Below are 22,657 nucleotides of genomic sequence, written 5' to 3' on the forward strand. Positions count from 1 at the left end.
TGTAGCTACATTTTGTGACTTTGTAATTTGTCCAGGATATGCGTCCCTTCCAGCAAGTAATGCGGGGAAACGGACAGAAAATAGGAAGAAGGCTGACTTTGGAAAAGGCTAACTCGAGTTTGAGTCTCCGTCTACCAAAGACTAACAGAACAAATATCTAATGCGTTTCACCCGCCTCCTGCGCCTTCAATGTAGCTTATATTCATCTAGAAGTAAAATTTCTAGTACCTGGAAAGCCGTTTTAATAACTCAAAAACCAACGAGTGACAAGCCCTAAGCGGCATGAAGAAACGACTTGCCCTGTAAAGAATTAACGATTAACTCTTCAAGGAGAACCCCTTTGCTTAACCACTTTTGCAGGAGCACCCTGTCCCGGGAACCTGCACTAATGCGGCTCTCAGCCAAGCAAGCAATGGTCGGGTCTGTGCGGCTCAGAAGACGCTAACCCGAGGCTACAGATACAAACCCCAAAGCACAACTCGTTCTGTCTAGTTTTTTTCTTCCCTGGGCTAGGGGTTGGTGGAGGAGAAAACAATGTCTCTGCACGCTTAGCCCCCAAGGTAAGACTCACAGTACCATTTTCGTGTTTCCCAAATCCAGAGATCCCTGGCTAAGGTGGACTGGCTCCGGTGACGTGCTGAATAGGTCTGTCCCGGAATTGCCAAACCGCCCGGGAACTTTTATGTGGACACCCGAAGCACCACGTCCCTGGAATGTCACTTGATCAGTTTGGTGCAACTGTGAGTGTTGCTTTTCCACTCTCAGGGGTTTGGATTCCGGTGTGTGTGTGTGTGGCGGGGGTTGGGGGGGGGGACTTCACTGCCTAAGAATGTGGAATTCGCTGCAAACCAAACTCATGAAAAACGTTTGAATAAAGAAGAAAACTTTGATGAGCAGAAATGGTCCCTGGGTCCCTGGCAGGTCGCAAGCCAGGAATCTCAGCCCTGGGTCAGCCCAGCTGCTGCCCTGCAGCGCAAGCTTGGCTGTTGGACTGTGGCATTCGCGCGCGCGCGCGCGCTCTCTCTCTCTGGGGAAAATGACCCTAAATGTCCTACCAAGAGATAATGAGGACACTGCCCCACACTCAAACAGGGTGTGCAGAGATGGTCCGTTTACGCTTGTGCTGAATGCAAGCACCTGCTCTTAAGCTTGCTGGCTACTTAACCGCGCCCAGTTCAGAGAGCCCATCTGACCAGTTTCCTTCTACAGAAGCGGTCTGGACTGCAGGCTGTTGAAGGAGTAGGGGGCCCAAGTAAGCTGCTGGCGACAGATGGCCTCTAGGTTTTAGAGCTATGGACTCTTAAGTTTGTGTATGAGCCGTAATTTGCTCTTTCTATCTTCTAACCCCACGGGGAAAAGTGGGCTATAGCGCACACGAAGTTCGTTTTAAAGCGGGTATGGGAAGGCAAGTCCCAGGATGAACCGCATTTTAAGACCTAATGGGAACTCTGCCTTGATTTAAAACTCCTGCTAAGTGTCCGAATTTGACATTTCCCTCCGGACACTCCAACCGAATACTGCTCGGTAGGTTCTGCTAGCCGGCTAAAGGGAGAATTCCTTGACTCAGGTCACCCACAGGCGGATGTGGCTCGTACACAGCTGGAACAGCTGCCAGGCTGTGGGTTTAGAATCTGGAACGCCAGACCTGCTACTGCCGGCCAGGGGCATACACCGTGCACAGAGTGCCGGGGTGCTGGGGCCTGACGCGGCGCGGCCGAGTCCCAGCGGACGCGCAACGTGGGCGCGGGCGGTGGCGGCGCCGGGAGCGCCTGCTCCGCCAGTGGGCGTCTTCTGCCGCCGCCACCGCCGCCGCCTCTACGAGCAGCGGCACTGCGGCGCTTTTCTCCGCTGCTTTGGAGCAGTCGCCGCGGCTAAGGCTTTGGAGCGCGCACACACCACGCCACGCCCGCGGGCAGAGTCCCCTCAGCCCCTAGACTGGCCGGAAAGGACGAGGATTGTGCGCACCAGCCCGCACAGAGGCGCTGGGACTCGGGACTCGTCCCAATCCTGGGGTCCTCTTGAATCCCAAAGGAAACACGATGTGAACCCCCAGTCGGAGAGGCACCCAAGACAAGAGAGGCGGACGGGACCGGAGCCTGTGCGTGGCGGGGAGGGCTGGTGCTGCGGGGGCGGAGCCCGCCGAGTCCGGGCCGCCGCGCCCTCCGGCCTGCCCCCTTGGAGGCTGGGGAGGAGGGCCATGGCCAGCCCGGAGGAGCGGCTCGCTCCCCGCCCCCAGGCCCGGCTGCCAGCGGCTGGGGACGGGTCCGGCCGAGGCCAAGTCCGGCAGGAACCCCGGCGCGGCGAGGCCAGCGGGCGGAGTGCAGTGGGCCTAAGCCTGGCCCGGGAGCTGCCTGGTTGCGGCCGGGAGGAGCTTGAGGCGCCCCCGCCCCTGTCCCGGTCCCTGTCTCCGGCAGGCCACGCCAGCCCCGCTGGGGGCCCCAGCGCCCTCTCTGCGCTCAGCGCCGGCGTCTGCGGCTGGGTGGCGGCCCGCGCTCCCTCGGCGCTCGCCTTCTCCTCCCCTATCCCCTCCTCCTCCTTTTCATCTTCCTGGTACTTCTGGCCGCCGTCCCCCCTGCCCCCTCCCCCTCTTGTCCCCTCCTCATCTGCTTTCCACCTCCCCGCGCGTCTCCCGAGAAGGGAGGGCGCAGCGGCGGCTGGAGGAGGAGGCGGCGGCGGCGATGCTGGCGGAGGAGGAGGAGGAGGACAAGAGGCAGCTCCCTTGAGCGTTCCCCCCGGCAGTAGTCACCGCAGCGGCGGTGGCAGCGGCGGGCGGCGGCGGCTCTTCCTCTCGCCTGCGATCCTAGGCTTGCTGCTCCCAGCCCGTGGCGGGCCCCGTCCACCGCCGCCGCCGCGGCTCCCCCTCCTCCCGGGAGCGCGCCGCACAGACTCCCCGGGCTTTCCGGGCGCCGGCGGGGGCTGCCCTGGCCTCGGCCCCGGCTCTGCCGCCGGTGGCCGAACTCCGTGGCGGCCCCGAGGCACCGCCTTCCCCCTCGCCACCGCTCGGCCGCTGCTCTTCGGCTCCGACATGGAAGATGGACCTTCTAACAATGCGAGTTGCTTCCGAAGGCTGACCGAGTGTTTCCTCAGCCCCAGTAAGTGGTCCGGCCCCACGTTCCCCGCGGCCCGAGTGGCTTCTCGCTTGGTGGGGTCCAGTCGGGGCCTTGGATCGTGGGGTGGGGAGGGAACTGCTGTGGTGGTGGGTGACCGGCAAGGTGTGTGTGTGCCCGGCCGTGATCAGTCAGTGGGCCACAGGAAGCTGGTGGCACCAATGTGGCTTTCGGACCGCCTGTCAGCTTAAGGACACTGGGCTTTCCCAAGCCCCGCGTGCGCGCAGAGGAAAGGTGTCAGACATTTAAAAACGAACCCGCTTCCCTAGAGCTGTCCCTGACCACACTGACCTGGCCCATTATTTATGCCATCAAAGTTTGTCCCCGATTATTCCACAATTCTCTAGAGATAATTGACCATTAGATTGGAGTATATACGTTTCCTTCCACTGGGGGTCCCTGGAATCCAAACCACTGGATTCCTGAGGCTGCCGTGAGGGCAGGCAGGGCTTGGGAACCTGAGGCTTCCAAATATAAGAGAAGACAGTACCCGCGCCTGCAGTGGCTGTGTTCTGGCGCATGGACCAGTGGTATGGAACTGGTTGCACCCATCTTCATGAAGAGGATGGGTCCCCCCCCCCCAGCCCACCTCATACGGATTATTGGTAGCTTGTGCTGCTTGGGTGGGTAAAGAAAGCGGAGGAACAATGGGGCATTAGCATGGAAGAAAGAGACACCTCTGGTTCGCACCAACCCACCGGACTACAGTAGCATGACCATTCCGCCTCTCCACTCTCAGGCGCCGGGCTGAAAGCCTGCTAGGGCAGGGGCAGCAGAAGGCGTGTCATGGGGGGTGGTGGGCGACGACAAGATTGATCAGAGAAGTAAAGGCAGTGCTTCCCTGGAAGGAAGGAGACAGGCAGGAGATGCTGAGGGAAGAGGTTCCAGATGCGCAGAGGAAGGAGTCGCAGCGGTTGTGGATGGAGGGTGAACAGGGTGAGGACCAGAACACTGGGTCGGGAAGGGACCAGGTGGGACCGGGTGGGAGAGTCTGTGCTCTGAGAGGGTGCATCCATGGAGAACTGGGAGACTCCGTCGGCATCCGCTGGGTCCTGAGCATGAATTTGGTGCCACAGTCCACCGCGTGCGCACCCGAGCCTTTCCTTTGTCTGCATCTCGCTGGAAAGCCGCGCTTTTGCCTTGCTTTCTTCAGGCAGACTCTCCACCAGGTTGCAAATTACCTTTCTCGCTACTGCTCCCAAGTACCACTTACTCCTTGATCAGTGTGGACTCGGCTCTGGGGCATGGGATACCTGGGTTGAGACCCTCCTCAGGACCCAGGACGGGAGCTGATCTAGGTGCCCACCCAGGAGCCCTTAGGGTACAGTCCGCAAAAGGGTGACTGTGTTCCCTCCAGTACCGCGTTGACTCCTGCAATCCTACTTCCTGGCCTTGGGCCAGTTCATGGTGGCCACATAGCCCAGTGACCACTCACACATCTGCAGGCAGTAGTGTTCAGCAAATCTCTGCTTAGGTTTATTTGCCAGTTGTCTTGGTTGCCTCAAAGGGTGTGGACTCTGTGCTCCCAGCTGACCTCTACTTCTGAGGCTTCTCTCTGGTATCTGCCTCTCTAGCCCCATCCCGTGTATTTGTGACTTATAGAGCACGGTGCTTGGGCATCTGTGTATAAATAAACTTGTCCACTTGCCCCTGTGTTGTGGTCAGCAGAGACTAACTACACTTCCCTAAAGGGACTCCAGGGATTGGCCCTGGGTTGCAGGGGTGGGAGAAGGTGGGGCCCATAGACTGTCTTGGAGTTGTTGGAATAAACCTGAGACCTATGACTAGGCTTGCCCAGAGTGTTCTTCCTATTTTACATTTCATTTTCCCCCTCTATAAAATAAATATCTTTCTCTTTTGGCAACTGGTGTGTGTGTGTGTGTGTATGTGTGTGTGTGTGTGTATGTGTGTGTGTGTGTTTGTGTGCTTGGACATGTTCAAGTGCACACTTTTAGGCCATTGTACTTGACAGTACCAAGTGCTTCATGAAGGAGAATTGGCTAGGATGATTTTTTGTTTGTTTGTCTGTGTTTGTGTATATCTAAGAATGCAGATGTATTTAAAGTGTATTTAAAGATGCTGTCTTTGTCTGGGAATGGGGCTGGCATTGCAGTAGAAATTATGGTTCTGAATAAGCATGAGCACTCCAGAGAGATCTGGATTATCTTGGGTAATAAAGGACACCCTATGGTGTGTGTGTGTGTGTGTGTGTGTGTGTGTGTGTGTGTGTGTTTTAAATAGGGATCTACTCTATACATAGTTCCAACTGGAAGAAGCCAACCCTGCTATGGCATGGTCACTCTTGTGACTAAACAGGTTGGGTGTGGATCAAAGCACAAGACTCCTGCAGCTTTGTATGGGATACTACTAGGGTATGAAGTACCAGAGTAGGAAATACTAGGGTAGGGAGTACTAAGGTATGAAGTACTAGGGTAGGGAGTACTAGGGTAGGGAGTGCTAGGGTATGAAGTACCAAGGTAGGAAGAGCTAGGGTAGGAAATACTAGGGCACCTGTAAACAGTTTGACTGAAAAGTAGAAGAGGTTGATGCCCAAGTAAAGGCTGCTCTCTGCCTGCCCGTCCCCTGTGCCACACACTTTTAGGGTTTCTGTTTCTGTCTGCCTGCAGCCAAAGAGCAGACCACCTGGGTCTCAATTGCTGAACTCTCTGAAACTTAGCAGTTTTCTGGGGGGAAAATAAGAGCCTTTTGGAAAGAATTTGTGTACTCCTCAAGGATGTGAAAATACACAAAGGTATTCAGATGTGTCCCTGTGGAGTCTGTATCTGTTTTTTCTTTCACTTTGATCTCTTTGTCAGCCAAACAAATTGTCATGTGCAGGCTGCTGAGCCCAGCGGCTGCTTGGACAAGTGCACATTGCAATTCTCTTGTCTGAAAGCAATCCCCGTGCGGATGGTACAATAGCCCTGCTCTGTTCCTGTCTATTTTATTCTTCTTCTTGGTTCACCTGATCAGGCACTGAGCAGACACTTGTCTGAAACCAATGCAGCATGCTAGGTCCTACCCTAGCCTGTCCCTCTCTCTCTAAAGCATCAGGAAGTCCCAGACCTGTGCTGGGCTAGTAGGCCAGGGTGAGAAGGAACCTCCCAGTCGGGAGTTGGCTCAGTGTGGACGCTCAGTGCTCCAAGTGGTCTTCCTGCCTAGTGCTGTTCCTCTGTCTGAATCAGGCCATTTCTGAACTCACATCACTTCCTGTCCTCTGTTGACCTCTGGACCTCTGCTTCTCCTTTTCCTGCTGGGAGAGCCGATGGACTAGGAAAATCTTGTCCGTGGAGAGGCAGTAATTGTTCTGGATCATCCACACAGTTCAGTTTGCATGGGCAGGGTGTCACACTGACAGGCCAATAGGAGCGGCAGTCAGCTTCCCATCAGAGTGGCACTGCCTGGGAAGAGCAGGAGACACACCTGTGGGCAATACAGCCCTAGGCATGAGCATCTGCAGCCACATAGTTCTCCTACCCGCAAATGTCTCTGGGTGCTGTGTTTGTACCAGTTAGCTACCGTGAAGGACATGCACAGAGGTGGGAGAAACTCGGGGGGACGGATATAAAGAACGCAAGGGAAATACGACCAGGAAAGTGTGAGCGCGGAGTTTAAGTGCCTTCCCACTGCAAATCACTGCATGTTTCTCAGATCTTCCAAACGGCAAGCATACATTTGCACGACGTGCGAGCCTGTCACTAAACTGTCTCCCGAGGTGTGAGGACCGTGTGGCCGGCACTAGGATACACTGGGATAAATATGATCCACGCAAAGGCAAATGCACTCAGCACTCCACACAACAGCAGACGTCACAGTTAGGTGGTTCTTATCAGCTCCAGGAAGCTGATGCCGCAGAGGGAAACCAGGCTCAGGGCCTGGCACGGCACCTGTCTGGGTCTAGATCAGCCAAGACCCCATTTCCAGCTTGTCTACACATGGTCTATAGTGGAATAGTGTCAGATGTAGAGATGGCCCTCGACTCCCCGAAGACATGGCATACAGACAGGAGTGCCCCAACAGGTGACCCGAATAGCGGTCTGTGGATTCCTGCCAGGCTGGGTGTGGGCAGTGAATGTCATCAGCTGCCCATGGAGGGGTGAGCTGGTTTTTGGCTGTGTCAGCAGGTCCAGAGGGCAAAGCTATTTAAACTGGGTGATGTTATTCTGTTTTTTTTTTTTTTTTTTTTTTTTTTTTTTTTTTTTTTTTTTTTTTTGTTTTTCGAGACAGGGTTTCTCTGCGGCTTTGGAGCCTGTCCTGGAACTAGCTCTGTAGACCAGGCTGGCCTCGAACTCACAGAGATCCGCCTGCCTCTGCCTCCCGAGTGCTGGGATTAAAGGCGTGCGCCACCACCGCCCGGGTTATTCTGTTTAGATTATTAATATGTAACCCCGTGAAATCCTACTTTTAATTTGAAATAAACCTATGTAGATAGAGGAATCTTCTAAAAGTTTAACTGAAAAGAAGTAGACTGTTAAAAGACAGGCCTTCTGTCTCACATTGATACATTGGACCCTGAAGGATTTTTGCACAGGAAACATTTTGTGCCCTAGAACAAAGAAGTCCTTGCTGACTATCAGACAGGATAAGTTGTGTGGGAAACACTTTGACAGTTAGCACAGTCACCACCCTGTGAGTGGGGAGCTCCTTCCTTCACATCTGACTGAAGGAAAACACAGGGGCAGGAAATCTACAGCTGTGGCAACGGGTGGAGCAGGTATCCGGCATCCCCAGGCCTGTACATCTACTGCCCTGCACTCATGATGACCGGCTTCTTTTCTAGACGGCAGTCAGAGAGGAGTGTGGGCAGGGACTTGTCTGTGTTCTGATCCTGAAGCTCAGACAGTGGTGGCCCTGTGAGGAGAGCGCAGTATCTGCTTGTGTGAGACACCTAGAGGCACCAGCAAAGCAGAGGCATGTACGGGGAAGAGGCATGGCATCCGAGTGTGACCTGGACATACGTGGCCATTTACCCAGAGTTCACCCTGAGCGCTGGAGTTCCAGTGAGTGTGTTCCACAGAGCTCGTCCTCACTGGGCCTGCAGCTCCTGGGTTCCAAGCAGGGCTGGGAGGAGACTCAGGAGGAGACCAGAGCAGACCCCAGCTTGGAAGACCCAGTGGGTGTTTTATAGGATGCCCAGGCCTGAGTCTCGAGGGATTGGGGAAGGAAGTTTGCCTGGCAGAGGCCCAAGAAATACCTTACGGATAAAGGAGGCACCTCTGGAAGACATAGACAGGATCTCAGCCAGCTAAGGGGGAAGGAATTACAGGTCTGTGCTAAGGCCATCTTGAAAGGGACAGTCCTCTGAGTTCAGAGACAGGTATGAAGGGAGGGGCAGCATCCATGGTGTAGGAGGAATGGAGGTCTCTGTGACAGAGTCCTCAGCGGGGGAGACCTTGTACACACAGGGAGGTAAAAGATAGAGGGACAGGTGACATGATGGGTGGCTGTGTAGACGTTGGGCACCGTGGTTCCCGGATTGGAAAGCTTGTTGAGGGGTGTATGACCGGGCTGGGAGTCAGTCAGTCAGTACTCTATGTGCTTCTGTAGGTCGTAGGTGTCTTGGCTTGGGCGGTACCTGTGCTCTCTACTGCTCTCTGGTGGTGTAGACAGCAACCACCAGAAACCAAGCAAAACACACCCAAAAAAAAAAAAAAAAAAAAAAAAAAAAAAAAAAAAAAAAAAAAAAAAAAAGTAGGCAGAGAATTTATACAGAGAGCTGCCCCTGGGTGTGAAGGTCAGCCTGGAGCAGCATGGCCAGCTGTGGTGTGCAATGCCGTCAAGAGAAGAGCAGCCTCGCAGATGGGCCCTGGGCTAGAGGAACAGAGCGAAGGCTGCACCGCTGGAGTTGGGAGTCTCAGCCTAGATGTCTAGTATGTGATGAAGCCCATAGACAGGCCAGAACAGGACTATGGACGTTGGGGGAAACTGAGCATGGCTCGTGGTAGTAGGAGGGGGGAGCTTTGGGAGAGTTGTGAGCCCCTGAATTCATCATTCTTGTTCTGGAGACTTAGCTGAGTGTAATTTGGGAAAGGAATGTTGGGGCTGTTGTGGAAGGGTGTGCACAGAGGTTATCGATTTGGGGGAATGACAGTGGAAGCGAAAGTAATGGAGGACCCATAAGGAGTTTGGAGGCATCGAGCGCATCGCACACCTGTTGTGGCAGGGGAAGACTGGGGAGTGCATGCTCGGAGGCTTCTGGTTACCAGGAAGGGGGTCCCACAGGAGGCAGTGCACAGGTGAAGCACAGGCAGGTTTGGTAGGTTTGGCAGTGGTGATGTTGAGATGCTCAAGGTGTGGTAGATGCTAAAACTTCACGTGGACGAAGTTTCCCCATCGCCAAGGAAAGAGGTGTGGCGTCGCACCCTCACGGGGAGTCAGTCGTGAATGCCTGGCGTGAATCTGGAAGTTCTGAGAGAGAGAGAAGGGGGTTTCCGCTGCTGCCTGAGGAGTAAGAGGATGATTCCAGCCTGAAGCGGATTAGAAATAAAGACCATGATCTCCCAGCATGGAGACAGTGGCTCAAGGTTCGTTGGAGAGTGGAATTTTAAGTGAGTAGCGGGAATGGGAGTCGGGCATGAAGAGTGCATGAGACAGCCGTGAGCAGAACCTGGAGGTGACATGGGACAGGCACATCATGGAACTCAAAGAGGAGCAGCCTCAGAGATCAGCTGTGGCTGCTGGAGAACAGTGGTGGACAGATGATACGGCTGCATCCCACAGACGCTTGAGAATGTGCATCTGCCGAGCGGAGACAAGCAGACAGACAGCTCGGCAGGGAATGAGGAGGTTTTCTGTGGCAGGAGCTGTGGGGACCAATCTCACACTGGGAGCAAGAGGAGGGAGGAAATGCTTCGTCAGACGCCGATATCCCATAACTCCAACTGTCCAGCATTCTGGCCCTTTGGGGCAAGCTAGAGGGGAGGGCAAAGTCCTGAGAAAGCTTTTAGGGAACAAGGAGAAGGAAGAGAAAGTCAGGGGCATGGAAGGCCTCCTGGGTGCTTGGGAGAGGCACTTAGTAACCCGCAATTAGATGGGTGTGGGGGAGTGACATTTGGAAGGACAGGTCTGAGAGTGGAGCAGGGACTTAGAAAGACATCTGCCCCAGGAACAGTAACAGGGGCAAGGGGTAGGCCAGAGCCGCCATTTGTCTCATGATCACCAGAGAAGCGACTCACAGGGTGACATCTCAGTGTTGTCCTGGAAGAGGAAGAATTTGAGGGGTGTAGAGGTGAACAAGAGGAAGATTCCAGGAAGAACAAGGAATCTGAGCAGCGTGCTCAAAGGCGGACGGGGAAGCCAGAACTGAGGGAACATAGGACAGGCGCCACAGCGGTGGGGCTGTGTGGAGAGGACAGAGCATAGAGTGGTGGGTCAGCTGCCAAAGACAGCCACAGAGCATGATCAGAGGGTGTAGGTGAGTACGGTCCGGTCAAATAAAGTGATACACAGATACTGAGTGCCAACTGTGAGCCACTACAGCCCTAAAGACAGCAGCCAGCATGTCCAGCATGGTCTGCTCCTTCCCTTCCACAGAGTTCCCATCTTGACATCTGGACCAGAAGCAAGGTACTCATGACACGTCTTAATGAGCAGTGGGCACTGGAGGGATAGAGTGCTCTATGCTAGTCTTCCCTAGGGGGTGCTTTGGGTCCCTCAGTGTGCTCCTGTAGGGCTTTCGGGATCCTCCCTTCCTTGCCACATCTCTTACTTCCTACAGTGTGCCTCACGTGCCAGCTACAGATAAATGGCTGGGGAGCTCAGATGCCACCGCGTCACCCTCTCTTTCCCAGGGGACCGTCTCTGTGCTGACGGCTGCCTGTGTAGGTCTCCCGTCCTTCCCAGGTCTGTTTAGGTCCTCTCATCTGTCCTTCTGTGTGTCCTGGTGCATATTGTCCCCTTTGGAGCTGCAGTTTCAGCAGTCCTGTCTGCCTCTAGGATAGGGCTTCATTCATCCCACAGGACATGCCAAGCAGTCCACTGAAGGCACAAGGGAGCGTGTTTGCGTGGGAGAATCTGAGCAAGATGGCCTTTCATCAGTGCTAGTTTTCCTAAAAGGGAAGAAACAACCAGAGAGTGTGGCTGCAGAGCTCTGATGCATGCCCCGAAACTTTATTTTATTCATTTTTTTCCCCATGTAATCCGAATACACTCTTTGGCACCAGCGGCCAGGCGTTTGCGTCACCGTGAACACAATACTTGACACGCAGTGAGGTCAGCGGGGAACAGGCAACCCGAGTCCAAAGGAAGGAGCGGGTTGCACGTTCCACACTCGGTAGACTCGGCTTTCCCCGGGCTGCGCTCGGAGCCGTTTTTGCTTTGAAGAAAATATTTTCTGCGTCGCCAAGACAAGCGTTGCATGGAAGGAGCTGAAACAATGCCACGCGTTTGGAGACGATGAATTATTTATCACAATACAAGCAGATTTGGACTTTTTAGAGTTGGCAAGTTCCGTGAGAGGAAAAGTTCTGCATGAGGAACGCTTTTCTTTGATGAGAAAGAAAGGAGGAGGTGACGGGCAGGTAGGAAGGACTACAGCCTGGTGCAGGGCTGTGCAGTGCGTGTAATTTATGTGACTTTTTTTATGGGAAGGCAGCCAGGGTCTGGCCTTGTAGCCTGGGCTGGCTTTGAACTCCAGCAAAGACGTGTCTTCCTCAGCCTCTCCAGCGATGGGATTGCAGAAGCCACTGCCACTCCAGCTTCTGTGCTTCTTGTCATAGCTCTATTGTTTCCAGAAGAGGGTCACATGGTGTCTCAGAGGTCAATCGTTGTGGATCCCATACACAGCAATGGTGTCTTCTATGTGCTGTTCTAAGGGTCACGTATATTTTCAGATTTTCTCTGCACTCCAGAATCAGAAGTTTGCTCATGAAGACATTCTTGTCTAGCCAGTCACTGTCTTTTGGGGTAATAGTCCTGTTTCTTGTGATTAACCGTATCATCTAATTTTTAAGGCCAATTAAAGAGATGGTTATAAAGACTCAGTGACTAGAACAGCATGCTGCTGACCCCAGACAGACAGACAGACAGACAGATAGATAGACAGACCAGCCAGTGCAGCAGATCCAGAGACAGGCAGACCTGCAGGGAGTTGTGCATATCCCACCTCACGTGGCAGAAGAAAGGGTACACAGCTCAAGAGAGAACATGGGGACAAGACGGATCCTCTCAGAAGAAAATGAGATTGTCCCGTATGCTGTATGCCCAGATTAAATTCCATATGGAGAATATATTTAATAGCAAAAAGAAGAAGCTGTGAAGAAAAAGAAAGAAGATACCATGAGGAAATCCTTTCTGGCTCCAGACTAGGGGGAACGTTTTAAATGTGACTCAAATCCCAGCAGTCATCAAAGGAAGGACTGACTGAACCAGAAGATGAGAAATCCCTTTTGTAGGGCTGTGGACAGGAGCCCGCCCCGGGGGAGTGGCCAAGTGCCTTCCCACATTCACCTGCTGTCAAAGCCAGAGCCAAGGGCCCCGTCCTCTAGCACAAGGTGTTCTCAGAAGTGGTTAAGGAAAACCAATCCGAGGATGCGAGCAAAGAGTACAGAAAAGGAGAAGAAACAATGGCTCCTTGAAGGCAAACACTCTGAAACAGTGTTCTGCTTTATCGTGAGGATAAATGCACTTTAAAGCAACACTGGGTGCTGCTTTTACCCGCCAGCACTGCATGAGTTAATACATTTTATAGCGAGCACATGCTTGGTGGTTGTATGAGGCAAACCCTCTCAAATTTCCTGAGGGGAGTATTAATTGGCACAGCCTTTCAGGGCAATTTGTCAGTATTGATCAGTATTAAAAATGTATGTACCATGAACCAATGTATTGTTCGCCTGGGACTTTATCATCAAGATGCTCTTCTGTGCCATCGGAGTGACGTCCACCATAGTGCACACAGTGCGGGGTGGGGGGCTGGCTGAGTGTCCACTTGGAGGATCCCCCTAAGTGGATTTTGTAGAAGTAAAATTGAATACATTGTTACATAAACAAAACAAAACAAAAATCACCACCAACAAGAAGATATAAGGAGTGCGGGACGCCTGCTTCCCCGCATGTGTTATCAGGCATGCTTATATTAAAAAGGATAATAAAAATACAGTTTCCCATTTATTTCTGCTCTCACGAGGAAGTTTAGTTGCACTCACTGGTCAGTGTGGGGGTCTCAGGAGGGAGAAGTGGGCTTTTCAGGGATGGGGACTAAGAGTCGGGGACACTTCAATGTGGACTGCTTTCTATTCCGGTTTTATTACCTATTCTGAAATCTCATTGGAGTACAAGGGAGAAGGTGCTGAAAGGCTGTGTGATGAACCCCGAGTGGCTGGTAGCCGCTGGGGTTTCCCTTTGCCGTTGTTCCTTATGGTCTTCCTGACGTCAGGCGTTTGTGTCTCGGCTCCTGAAGTCTCTTCAGTTGCTTTCTGTCGTCTCGAAATGTCAAGCCATGAATATTTAAAAAAGAAAAAAAAAAAAACCAACAACACACAGATCAACACCCTCCCTGTTGGTGCATCAGCTCCTTGTCTGTGTCTCTACTGATCTGCAAACCAAAGCCGGCGCTCCTGCTCCCATGTATTTCTGACCCGTAGAGCCCTTGGCTTTGGACTTGAGGTGTCAAGTATTGCTTAGATTGTTTGGAGGGTTGCCCAGACGGGTTAAGCCGGTAGAAACCTCCATGTTTGGCAAGTCTTTGTTGTGTGACTGTGAACTTTGAGTGTCAGTGCTTTTAGTCGGTGGATGAGTAGACTCTGACAAACAATAATACCTCTGAATCGGGTCCTGTTTATTGTCAACCGCTGTGCTGTGATGGCAACTTGGGGACATGCACAGAGAAGGGGCAGAGGGCACCTGTGCCTACAACTCTCCCTGACCTGCTCTGTGATGAGTGGCGGTCGCTGAGTGCTCTCCCCAGGGGCTCGCCATCTGCAGGAGACCTTGAGAGAGCTTCCACGCTGGGATGGACATAGCCAGCCCCCCCTGAAACCATGTCTGAGACTCTTTAGTCATCTGCATCCTCATGCCTAGCCTCCCTCCTGCTCTTATCTCAGACTTCAGGTTTAGAGTTGTTTCTCTAAGTAAGTGGGATTCTTTCCTCCCCTTATTCTAACCCCTGATCTGGACGACAACCCCGCTCATTTTCCTGTGTCCTGCTTGTAATGTTGACATTTTTGTCTCATCACTTGATATTATTTCCTTGTAGTCCACCCGTTGGTTTTATTTTAGCCGCCACTTCCTTCCTAGTTACTGCATTTTGAGAGAAACCATTTTTTTTAATGTCAACCTACCACAACCCCTGCAAGCATCTCCTGTGGGTGGCGCACTCCTCCTCTGGGGTTCTGCAGGTAGTCCTGGCCACACCCTTTGACCTTGGGGGCAGAAACCTGAGAGCCTCCCTGTGGAGTGTTTCTGAACCCTCCACTCACAGCCCAGAGGAATGCAACCTGGCCCTTTCTCTCTGCAGGGCACTGCAGGTCTTTAAGGAGCTCCCACAGACATCAGGGGATGCATTTGTTCCAGAAGTCACTCTTCATGAATGACATTAGGACTCTACCTCAATTTACCTCTCATAGATCTTACTCTGGTTGAGCGTTTTGGCACCTTCTGTGTTTAGTAACTGGTCTGCTCTTTTTGTCAAACGGCCATTAGGAATTCTGTACTTTGTTTATTTTTTGTTTATTTTTCTAACTTATTTTTGTGTGTTCTTTTTGCTTTATGTTGGCTTTTTTTATGTTTCTCAAGTTTCATTATTTGAGATTCAAAACTGTTCTGACTTCTTACGTATACTCCAGTGTGGTAGAAGCGCCTTGTAACACTGCTTTCCTTTAGCCCTTCTCCTCCCTGTTGATGGTCAGGCTCAGTCTTAGTCAGACCCTACGCCTGGGGCTGATAACCTCTCATTGCTGAGAAGCTGCAGGTGTCTTGTGTGCTGCGCCACCATCAGTCAGGTGCTAGAGCCAGCGTTCAGGACGGCCACCTGGGATGTGTATTTGTTTGCTCCTGTTGGGAGGGCAAGGGAGGGTACCAGCATCCAGAGGAAGGGCAGAGCACAGCCCAGGAGCTGCTCGGTTCCTGGGTTCCTTCCCCAAATGGTGGCATGGTGGTGTTAGTGACATCCCAGTGGGGGAGCATGGTCAGGAAGAGAAGAGCACAGCTGCCTGAGGTCTCGCCTCTGCCTGGAAGGTGTTCCTGCCGTCTCAGGAAGGGCAAGCTCCTGGAAGCTGTGGCAGCAGGAAAGGCTGGACTTGTCCAACAACTCCACTTTTTTGGCAAGGAATGAAAGGCAAAATGTGTTCAAAATAAAAAGGAAGAATTTTTAGAAAGAGAAAGAACTAAAAAAAAAAGAATAAAAATAAAAAGCAATTGTCACTAGAATTCTTCCATTTAGGGCAAATTATTTGGAGAGGCTTTGATAGGCATTTCCCCATTTATGGAGGCTCTGCCCCTCCAGCAGGCACTGTCTCTGCCCTGTCCCAGCTCTGAATGCCTCAAGTTGGCTTAGCCCTACTGGGGGACTTCTGTGGGGCTCAGGTGGGGACAGGTGTGGTGTAGCAGGACACACCTACATGGCCCCCCATCTTTCTCAGGGAAGGCGATGGTCAGGACCTCTGCTGCTTGGCTTGTATGGATATGTTTCCTCTCAGAACTGTTGTTATTTACTGGAGGACTTGGGTCTTGTTGGTCTGTATTAGCTAGATGAGTGTCTTTATCCTGTCCTAGGGCCTTCCTTTTTTTTTTCTTTATATCTTGAGCTCTAACTTGAAAAGCGAAGATGTGCAATTGGGTCCTCGAGGACAAATTTTGAACATGCTGCATTTTGAACTCCCCTAAGAACATTCTGTGTCTAGTTTGCATGTATCAGAACGGAGCTCTCAATAAACTGCATTAATTTAAGGCTGTTGACGACTGGGGATTACACTTTCATCTTCTGCAATCATTTAGAATCCTTTAGTTCTATAGAATTGGACATGTGCTGTTCTTAAGAAACCATTGATTGGCTTCGATAAGTTGTGTATTGGTGCTAACCATGGCAGCCTGAGCCCCCTTCTCCCTCTTCTCCCTCTGTTGTGGGCAGGACTCTAGGTGGCTCTGTGCCCTGTGCAGCTGCCTTCTTCTCTTCTGGGAGTTGAGCTCTCTCCCTGGCTGACCGAGTGCCCTCAGGGACAGCTAGCCCAATGGGTCCTGGATGCATGGGTTGCAGGAGGCACCCCTACAAGACACTTCTGTGTTGGAGGGGGATTGGCCTCCAGTCTCCGCTCCTTAATTTCTCAGATCTTCCCTTTCTGGATCTGTGACGTAGGAGTTCAGTAAATGTTGGCTTTCTTCAGAGTCTTTTCTTCTGAAGAGGAGACTCACAGGCTGGGGTTTTGTTTGTTTAAGACAGAGACTCACAATGTAGCTCTCTCTGGCTGTCCTGGAACTCATTGTGTAGACCAGGCTTGTCTCAAACTCTCACAGAGATCCTCCTGCCTCTGCTTCCTGAGTTCTGGGGCTCAAGGGGTGCACCACCACACCTGGAACAGACTTGGTTTTAAGTGGAACCACTTTGGAGTTCTGCATGGAACACAGGAATGTTCTATGTGTAATATTTCACTTTGACTTCATACCGAGTTTGAGTGTTTTCATATAAAAAGAGAGGGCAGGAAGCAGAGCGGTCCCAGAAATCCTTAGGGTATGGCTATGGCTTTGGCTTTTGAAAGAGACCCTGACTTCATGCAAGTCCTTCAGTGATGCCATTGAGGGGTGGGGCCAGTGTGTCACTGTCACAGGCCTCCAGCTTCTCTCCCATCCTGGGCTGTGTGGAATTGTCCCCGCCCTGTGCCAGTCTGGCCCATTTTCCCAAGAAGCCCTGACATGGTCCTATTCTGGGATGTGGCCTGCTGTGGAGCATGCAGGGTTCTGTGACCTCTCTTTCTTCTTGCTTCCTCTCTTACTTATGTAAGGGTACTTGCTGCTGTCCCCCAGTGGGAGAAGCCAGGAGGCTCTCTGCAGGCAAGCTCTGAAGGTGGGCTGGTGACATCAGAAACTAGCTGGGCTTGTGACGTCAGAAACTAGCTGTAGTAAGTTTTGGAAACTCTCAACCAACCGCTGGTGTGGTTCTAATTCTTGTGGTGTCTGAATTACCCCGATTTCACTGAGGAAACTTCCTCCAAGTCAGAGCTGTGGTTAAGGCCAGGCCTTCTGAGTAGGGAGGCGATGCTTGGGCAGCATACAGGGAGGGCAAAGGTGACATCAGGCTGGCCAGAGCGGCTGCTGGTGTTCCCTGTGTCAGAGACGTAGGTTCCAGGAGCCGTATTCATGTGCTCCAGGGAGACGGCAGCCTTTGTCCCCTTTCCAAATATTCTTTCTGGAGGCCCCCCCGGCCCCTGGCTACCTGGCCTAGCTGGGGACACCGGGCAGAAAGCAGAGACCAGGAGTGTACCTGAGGCATGGTGCAGACGACTTCAGGTGAGTTTGTTGTCGTAGAGACAGGCCACCATTGCCGAGCCAGACCCAAGTGGGCTGAGAAGATGGGGTGGCGAGCACCAGAGTTTCTGCTTAGCTTTGAGGAAGGCAACCCTCTCCCTTGGGACCTCAGGAAGCCATTTCTCTCTGTGCAGACCCTGTTACTACCACACAATTGTCTCCCCAGATGCAGACTCAGTAACCTCTTAATCCTTTGCTCTGGTAGGCGCAACACTCCATTCCCATCCAGGTTAGCTTTGCTTGGAGGCCATGGACAGTTTTAGAAAGTGGGAGTATTTAGATTTTTGCCTAAACCTGTGTCACTGATTTTCATGTGTCTAAGAATTATGTCCAATATCACTTTGGAAACACAAATTAGAGGCAGGTATATAAAAATGTGCCTGTTCTTGAACCATAGGACCTGGGTGGAATTTGCCTTAGCAGGAAACTTGCATTTGGGAGGTGGAGGCTGGATGGTTGCCAGTTCAAGGCCAGTCTGGTCTGTATAATGAGTTCTAGAGCCAAGCCTGGAGAAACTATGCAACAACAAATAAAAAACAAAACAACAGCAACAGCAAAGCAAAAGCAAAAGAAAAAATAACCAAAGGATACTTTAAATGCTTCATGTGGCATAGATCTGGCTTGGCGACAGGACGCAGCTTTATCCTCTTGCAGAAACTGACATTCCTATTCAGAGTTTGCTGACATACTTAGAATGGCTGACTGGTTAAGAAGTCTGAGTGACAACCTTGTTCTTTTGATCCTAAATAGTTCCTGTTTGCTCCAGTGAAGATTCTAGAAGTGCAACATCACTTCTTACTCAGGCCTGCCAGCACAGTTTCAGCAGGTCTCACTAAAGAGTGCACGGTGTATGTACCTCGGCTGCCATGGGCACGGCATGGCATTGTTTAGCAGCCACAGGAAAGAGCAACCATGCCAGGGGGCAGAGCCTGGGAAAGCAACGTTGGCCTCTCTGCAGGAGCCCAGGGAAAGACTCAGGTAGGGATCACTCAGATCTGGTGGCTCCAGGTTCCCTGGGATCTCAGGACATGGATGTCTCAGAGGTGGCACAAAGACCAAGCAGTCAAGTGGATTTTCTGTTTTCGTGTAAACTTTGTCCTTTGTAGCGAACCTGTTCTGGCCCCCATCTCAGCAACTTTGAGGACCTGCCTTCATTTTAAGTTTTGTTTGTAAGTGACAGCTGTGTCTGTTTGTAGGACGTCATCTGCTGATGTCCATACACATCAGGAATGAAACATTGAGCTAAATGTCTCTGTTACACCACCTCCACATCAAAATCTACTTCTTTTCGTTTTGAAATCTACACCATTACCCACTGTGCTGAGAAAGGCATTCCTCTTGCTTCACAGAAACTTTAAACACTGCACCTCTGCTTCCTTCTCCCTATGCCCGCAGCCTCCATCCGGTCCCAGGAACCCACCTTCCCACTACCTGCCTTATAACTGTGACTTTTCTAGATTTCACGTGTTGCCGCCTTGTAGTAAATGTCATCTTGCATGACTTATTTCATGCATCTCCTTTCCATTTCACGACGGACGCTCTCTTAGTCTCGGAAGAGAAGTCTTTACAATCTGGAATTTTGCCTTATGGTTCCTTTCTCTAGGGTGTCTAACTTCCGGTGCACCGAGCAGTGGTGCAGTTAGCAGGTTCTGACCCCGAGGGGGGAAGCAGGGAGACCAGGGGCACCAAGAGGAGGAGAGAGTTCTGGGAATGTGGGGGACTTGATTCACCAAGACAACCAACTCAAGGCAAGACTCATATCTTCATGTCTTCTACCTTCCTGTCTGTGCATCTGTCCATCCATCCTTGTCTCCCCCCCGTCTGCTTGTCCATCTTAGAATTATAACCTGGAGGTGAGACGTTGTCACAGGGATTCAAACTATGAAATTATGCTGCCAGTTCTGATTCAGCTGTTTGACATAGCGTCGGAGACTGGCTTTCCAAGAAGGCTTGCAGCACAGAGACTCCATAAATGGAAGGCACTGCTCTTCAGCTCCACATTTGCTGTGAAAACAATGTGGGAACATACATCATCCCCAACCATTCAAGCTTGCGATAAAAATTTCATATGTCAACTTGAAAAATGCGTGATAAGGTACTGATGCATTCGGAAGCAGGCTGCAGCCAAGCACATACGCAAAAGGAGCCTTTCACCTGCGTGCCTGGGCTGATTAGGTAAACGACTTGGACTGGCTAGCATTCTCCCACCTGTGAGTGTCCGAGTGCCCCAGGCCTGGGCACAAAGGTCAGGCAGGAGGAAGGATGGAGTTCTGTGAAATGGGCTTGTCAAGCCTCTCAGGGTACCGGAGGCCTGATGATGTCTCAGCAGTGAATGGGTTGTCTTGGCACTGGGTGGTCCTTGGGGACTGGGCCCATCACAGCACCTGAGGAGCACCACCCTCCAGAATCTCAGCTGTCAGGCTTTGTAGACCAGCGTTTCCAAGTTTATGTGGCTGTTGCTTCTGTAGAGTTCAGTGCAGTGACTGTTTGAAACGCCTATGTGCCCATGTGGTTGAGAGCAGTTAGTGCCCATGAACTCAGAAAGCCTGCAGTCTGGATTGGACACACGTGAGCAGGGAGGCTGGGGTAGCCTCGGGCATGAGGAAAGACAAGGGAGAGGGAGGAGCTGAATGTGTCGTCTGGTGTAGGGTTGTGGTAGAAGAAGTTTCTGGGTGGCAGTTGCTGCCTGGCCAAGGATGATACCCTTGCATCTATGGGAGGTGGGTGGCAGCGAATCTACCTTCCAGAGTCAGAGCAGCAAGCTCTTGTCTCTACAGAGCAAACAGGCAAAATACAGGTGCTGATAGAGGTGAGGGCTGCCGTCCAAGGCTGGCTGGAAGCTCCTTTATCTTACGACTGTGGGAAGAGGGTGGTCCCTGAGCCAGTTGGGAACCCATACCTCAGCCTGCAGCCTAGTAAGTAGATAGTCTCAGGGCCCTAGGACCTCAGCAGGCTGCCTTCTCACCTCCTCTGTCCATCCTCACCTTTTACAGACACCAGACGTTAGCCAGCCCAGCTCCTTGGCCCTGCTTTCCAGGGAGAACTGAAGTAGACTTTTGTGCTTACTTGCTTCTGATAATTTATTCTAGAAATGAGTCTTTAAAAATGTGTGACACCTGCCTCCCCTTCTTAGAGGCGGTACTGTGAACCTCATATTTTACCTTTTTGGCTTTGTGAGCCTCTTCTCCACACAGACTTAGCTTTCTGAGGGCCTCCGAAGTGTCCTGCCCTGTTGGCTGCCACGGTTAAGAAGCTGAGAGTCCTAGGCGCTTCTGTTATTCATCTGTCTTCAGACTTTTGAAGTTTTTCACGGTGGCAGCGCCTCTGATACAGTCCAGAAATGATGCAAGTCTGGGGGTCCTGACCGGGTTCGCTCTTCTCTGCCGGTTAAGGAATGAAAAAGACCAATCTGACATGTCACAGGTAGCAGCAGGCAGATCTCAAGCAAACAGCAGAAGCTGAAGGCAGGTGTTCATTGGGGGTGAGGAGACTGGGCACAACAGACAAAAAGAGAAAAAGACCCTCAGTGAAGCTGGGGTAAGACTTGGGAAGCCTAAATATCTAGTCTCTCCTGGAGGCTGTGGGGTGGAATGGGGTGGGATGGGGATGGGATGGGGGTGGGTTTAAATCTCCGAAGAATCCCCTCCTACTTTGGGGTTGGTCATATTGAAAGCAGTTGTTCTGGGCTCACAGCTGTTAGGTTAACTATCCTGATTAGACCTTGAACCTGTTGAGCCAGTCTATCAGTAGGGGGCCAGCCAGTTGAGTCAAGTCAGGAGGTTGAAAAAAGAAGCCAGCCATCTTGGAAATTCGCCACCTTTATTGCCCAGCCATGGTCCTTCTCCCTATCTGTCTGCCTACCAGAAATGTAAATTTCTACATTTACAGACCAAGAATAGTTAGTTAGGTATGTTTACTTAATACATATTTTCTGGATAAATGTGTTGTTTTTAATTCATAGCTACATGTCTGTCTTAGTCCTGGTCTCTCACACCTTGCTGCTCTCCACAGATGTGGTGGAAAGCCAGTCTTTCTCCCCTGGATGAGCTGGGAAGGCTGGTAGCATGCCTGGACTGCGGGAGCGAACTGAGGGCCTGACCTGGTAGGCAATAACTCCTGCGTTAGTGATATCAGTCCCACGTGCGATGTGCATTGTAAGAGTGGCAAAGACATTTCCTTGGAGACACAGTGCAGGAATGAACATACGGAGACTGTACACAGCCCGTGCACCTTGTCTTCCCCTCCGCTGGACGTAGACACTGCCTCCATGAGTAATCTTCACAACGCATGTGAGAAGCACTCACCGCATCTGTGCTTGAATCTTTACAACAGCAATGCAAGCTTCGTCAGCTCCCTCTTTGACACACTCAATAGTATCTTGATTCCATTGTAGATTCAGGCTGCTCCAGGAGATGTCTAGGGGGAAGGGAGCACCCCTGCAGCTTGGTGGAGCACTCTGCAGCTGTTGACAGCAGCGAGCATGGGGCATTATCTAAGAGCACAGCTGGGCTATTTTTTTTACAGAGTTCTGAGCTAAGGGTTTGGCTGGATGTCTTGCTACATTTCCTTGAAGTGAGAATATTAACTTTTTTCTTTTCCATTTAAGATATAAAGCAAGCCTTTAAAAATTTGCTAGTCGTTTTGGTTAAAGACATGACATTTTTACATTTACATACTAAGACTGGTTCTTCAGGTATGTTTATTTAAGACATATATGTTGGATTAAAAAGAGGCAGTGGGGTCTAGAGAGATTGCCTGGTGGCTAAGAGTGTGTGCCGCTCTCACAGAGGCCCTTGGCCAGGTTCCCAGCACCGACATTGCTAGGTGTTTCACAACCACTTGTGGCTTCAGCTCCAGGGGGTCCAAAGCTTCTGACTCAGTATGAACCTGCACTGTGCACAAACCCATACAGAATTCATAATTTAAAAAAAATTGAATGCATGTTCATATATTTAGGGGCCGAGGAATCATTAAAAACTGTTCTCATTTAGATTTAGTGGTCAGTGAGAGAGATGAAGAGGCTCAGTGCACCACCTCAAACGGCAACGCGCAAACAGAAACGTGGAATTTCATTCATTCATTCATTCCTTTAGGTT

At 51.5% G+C, this 22,657-nt stretch overlaps 1 protein-coding gene across 1 annotated transcript in view; it reads left to right on the top strand.

Moving 5' to 3' along the window:
* Positions 1 to 2,197: 2,197 nt before the first annotated feature.
* Positions 2,198 to 22,657, top strand: part of Pde10a (phosphodiesterase 10A) — a 196,122-nt gene continuing 175,662 nt past the window's right edge. Inside the window, exon 1 of the mRNA XM_038340678.1 lies at positions 2,198 to 3,092. Within this exon, the coding sequence (XP_038196606.1) occupies positions 2,198 to 3,092 (895 nt within the window). The remainder of the gene's footprint in view (positions 3,093 to 22,657) is intronic.

This window comes from Arvicola amphibius, chromosome 8, assembly GCF_903992535.2.
Source record: "Arvicola amphibius chromosome 8, mArvAmp1.2, whole genome shotgun sequence".
In the NCBI taxonomy this organism is placed as follows: Eukaryota; Metazoa; Chordata; class Mammalia; order Rodentia; family Cricetidae; genus Arvicola; species Arvicola amphibius.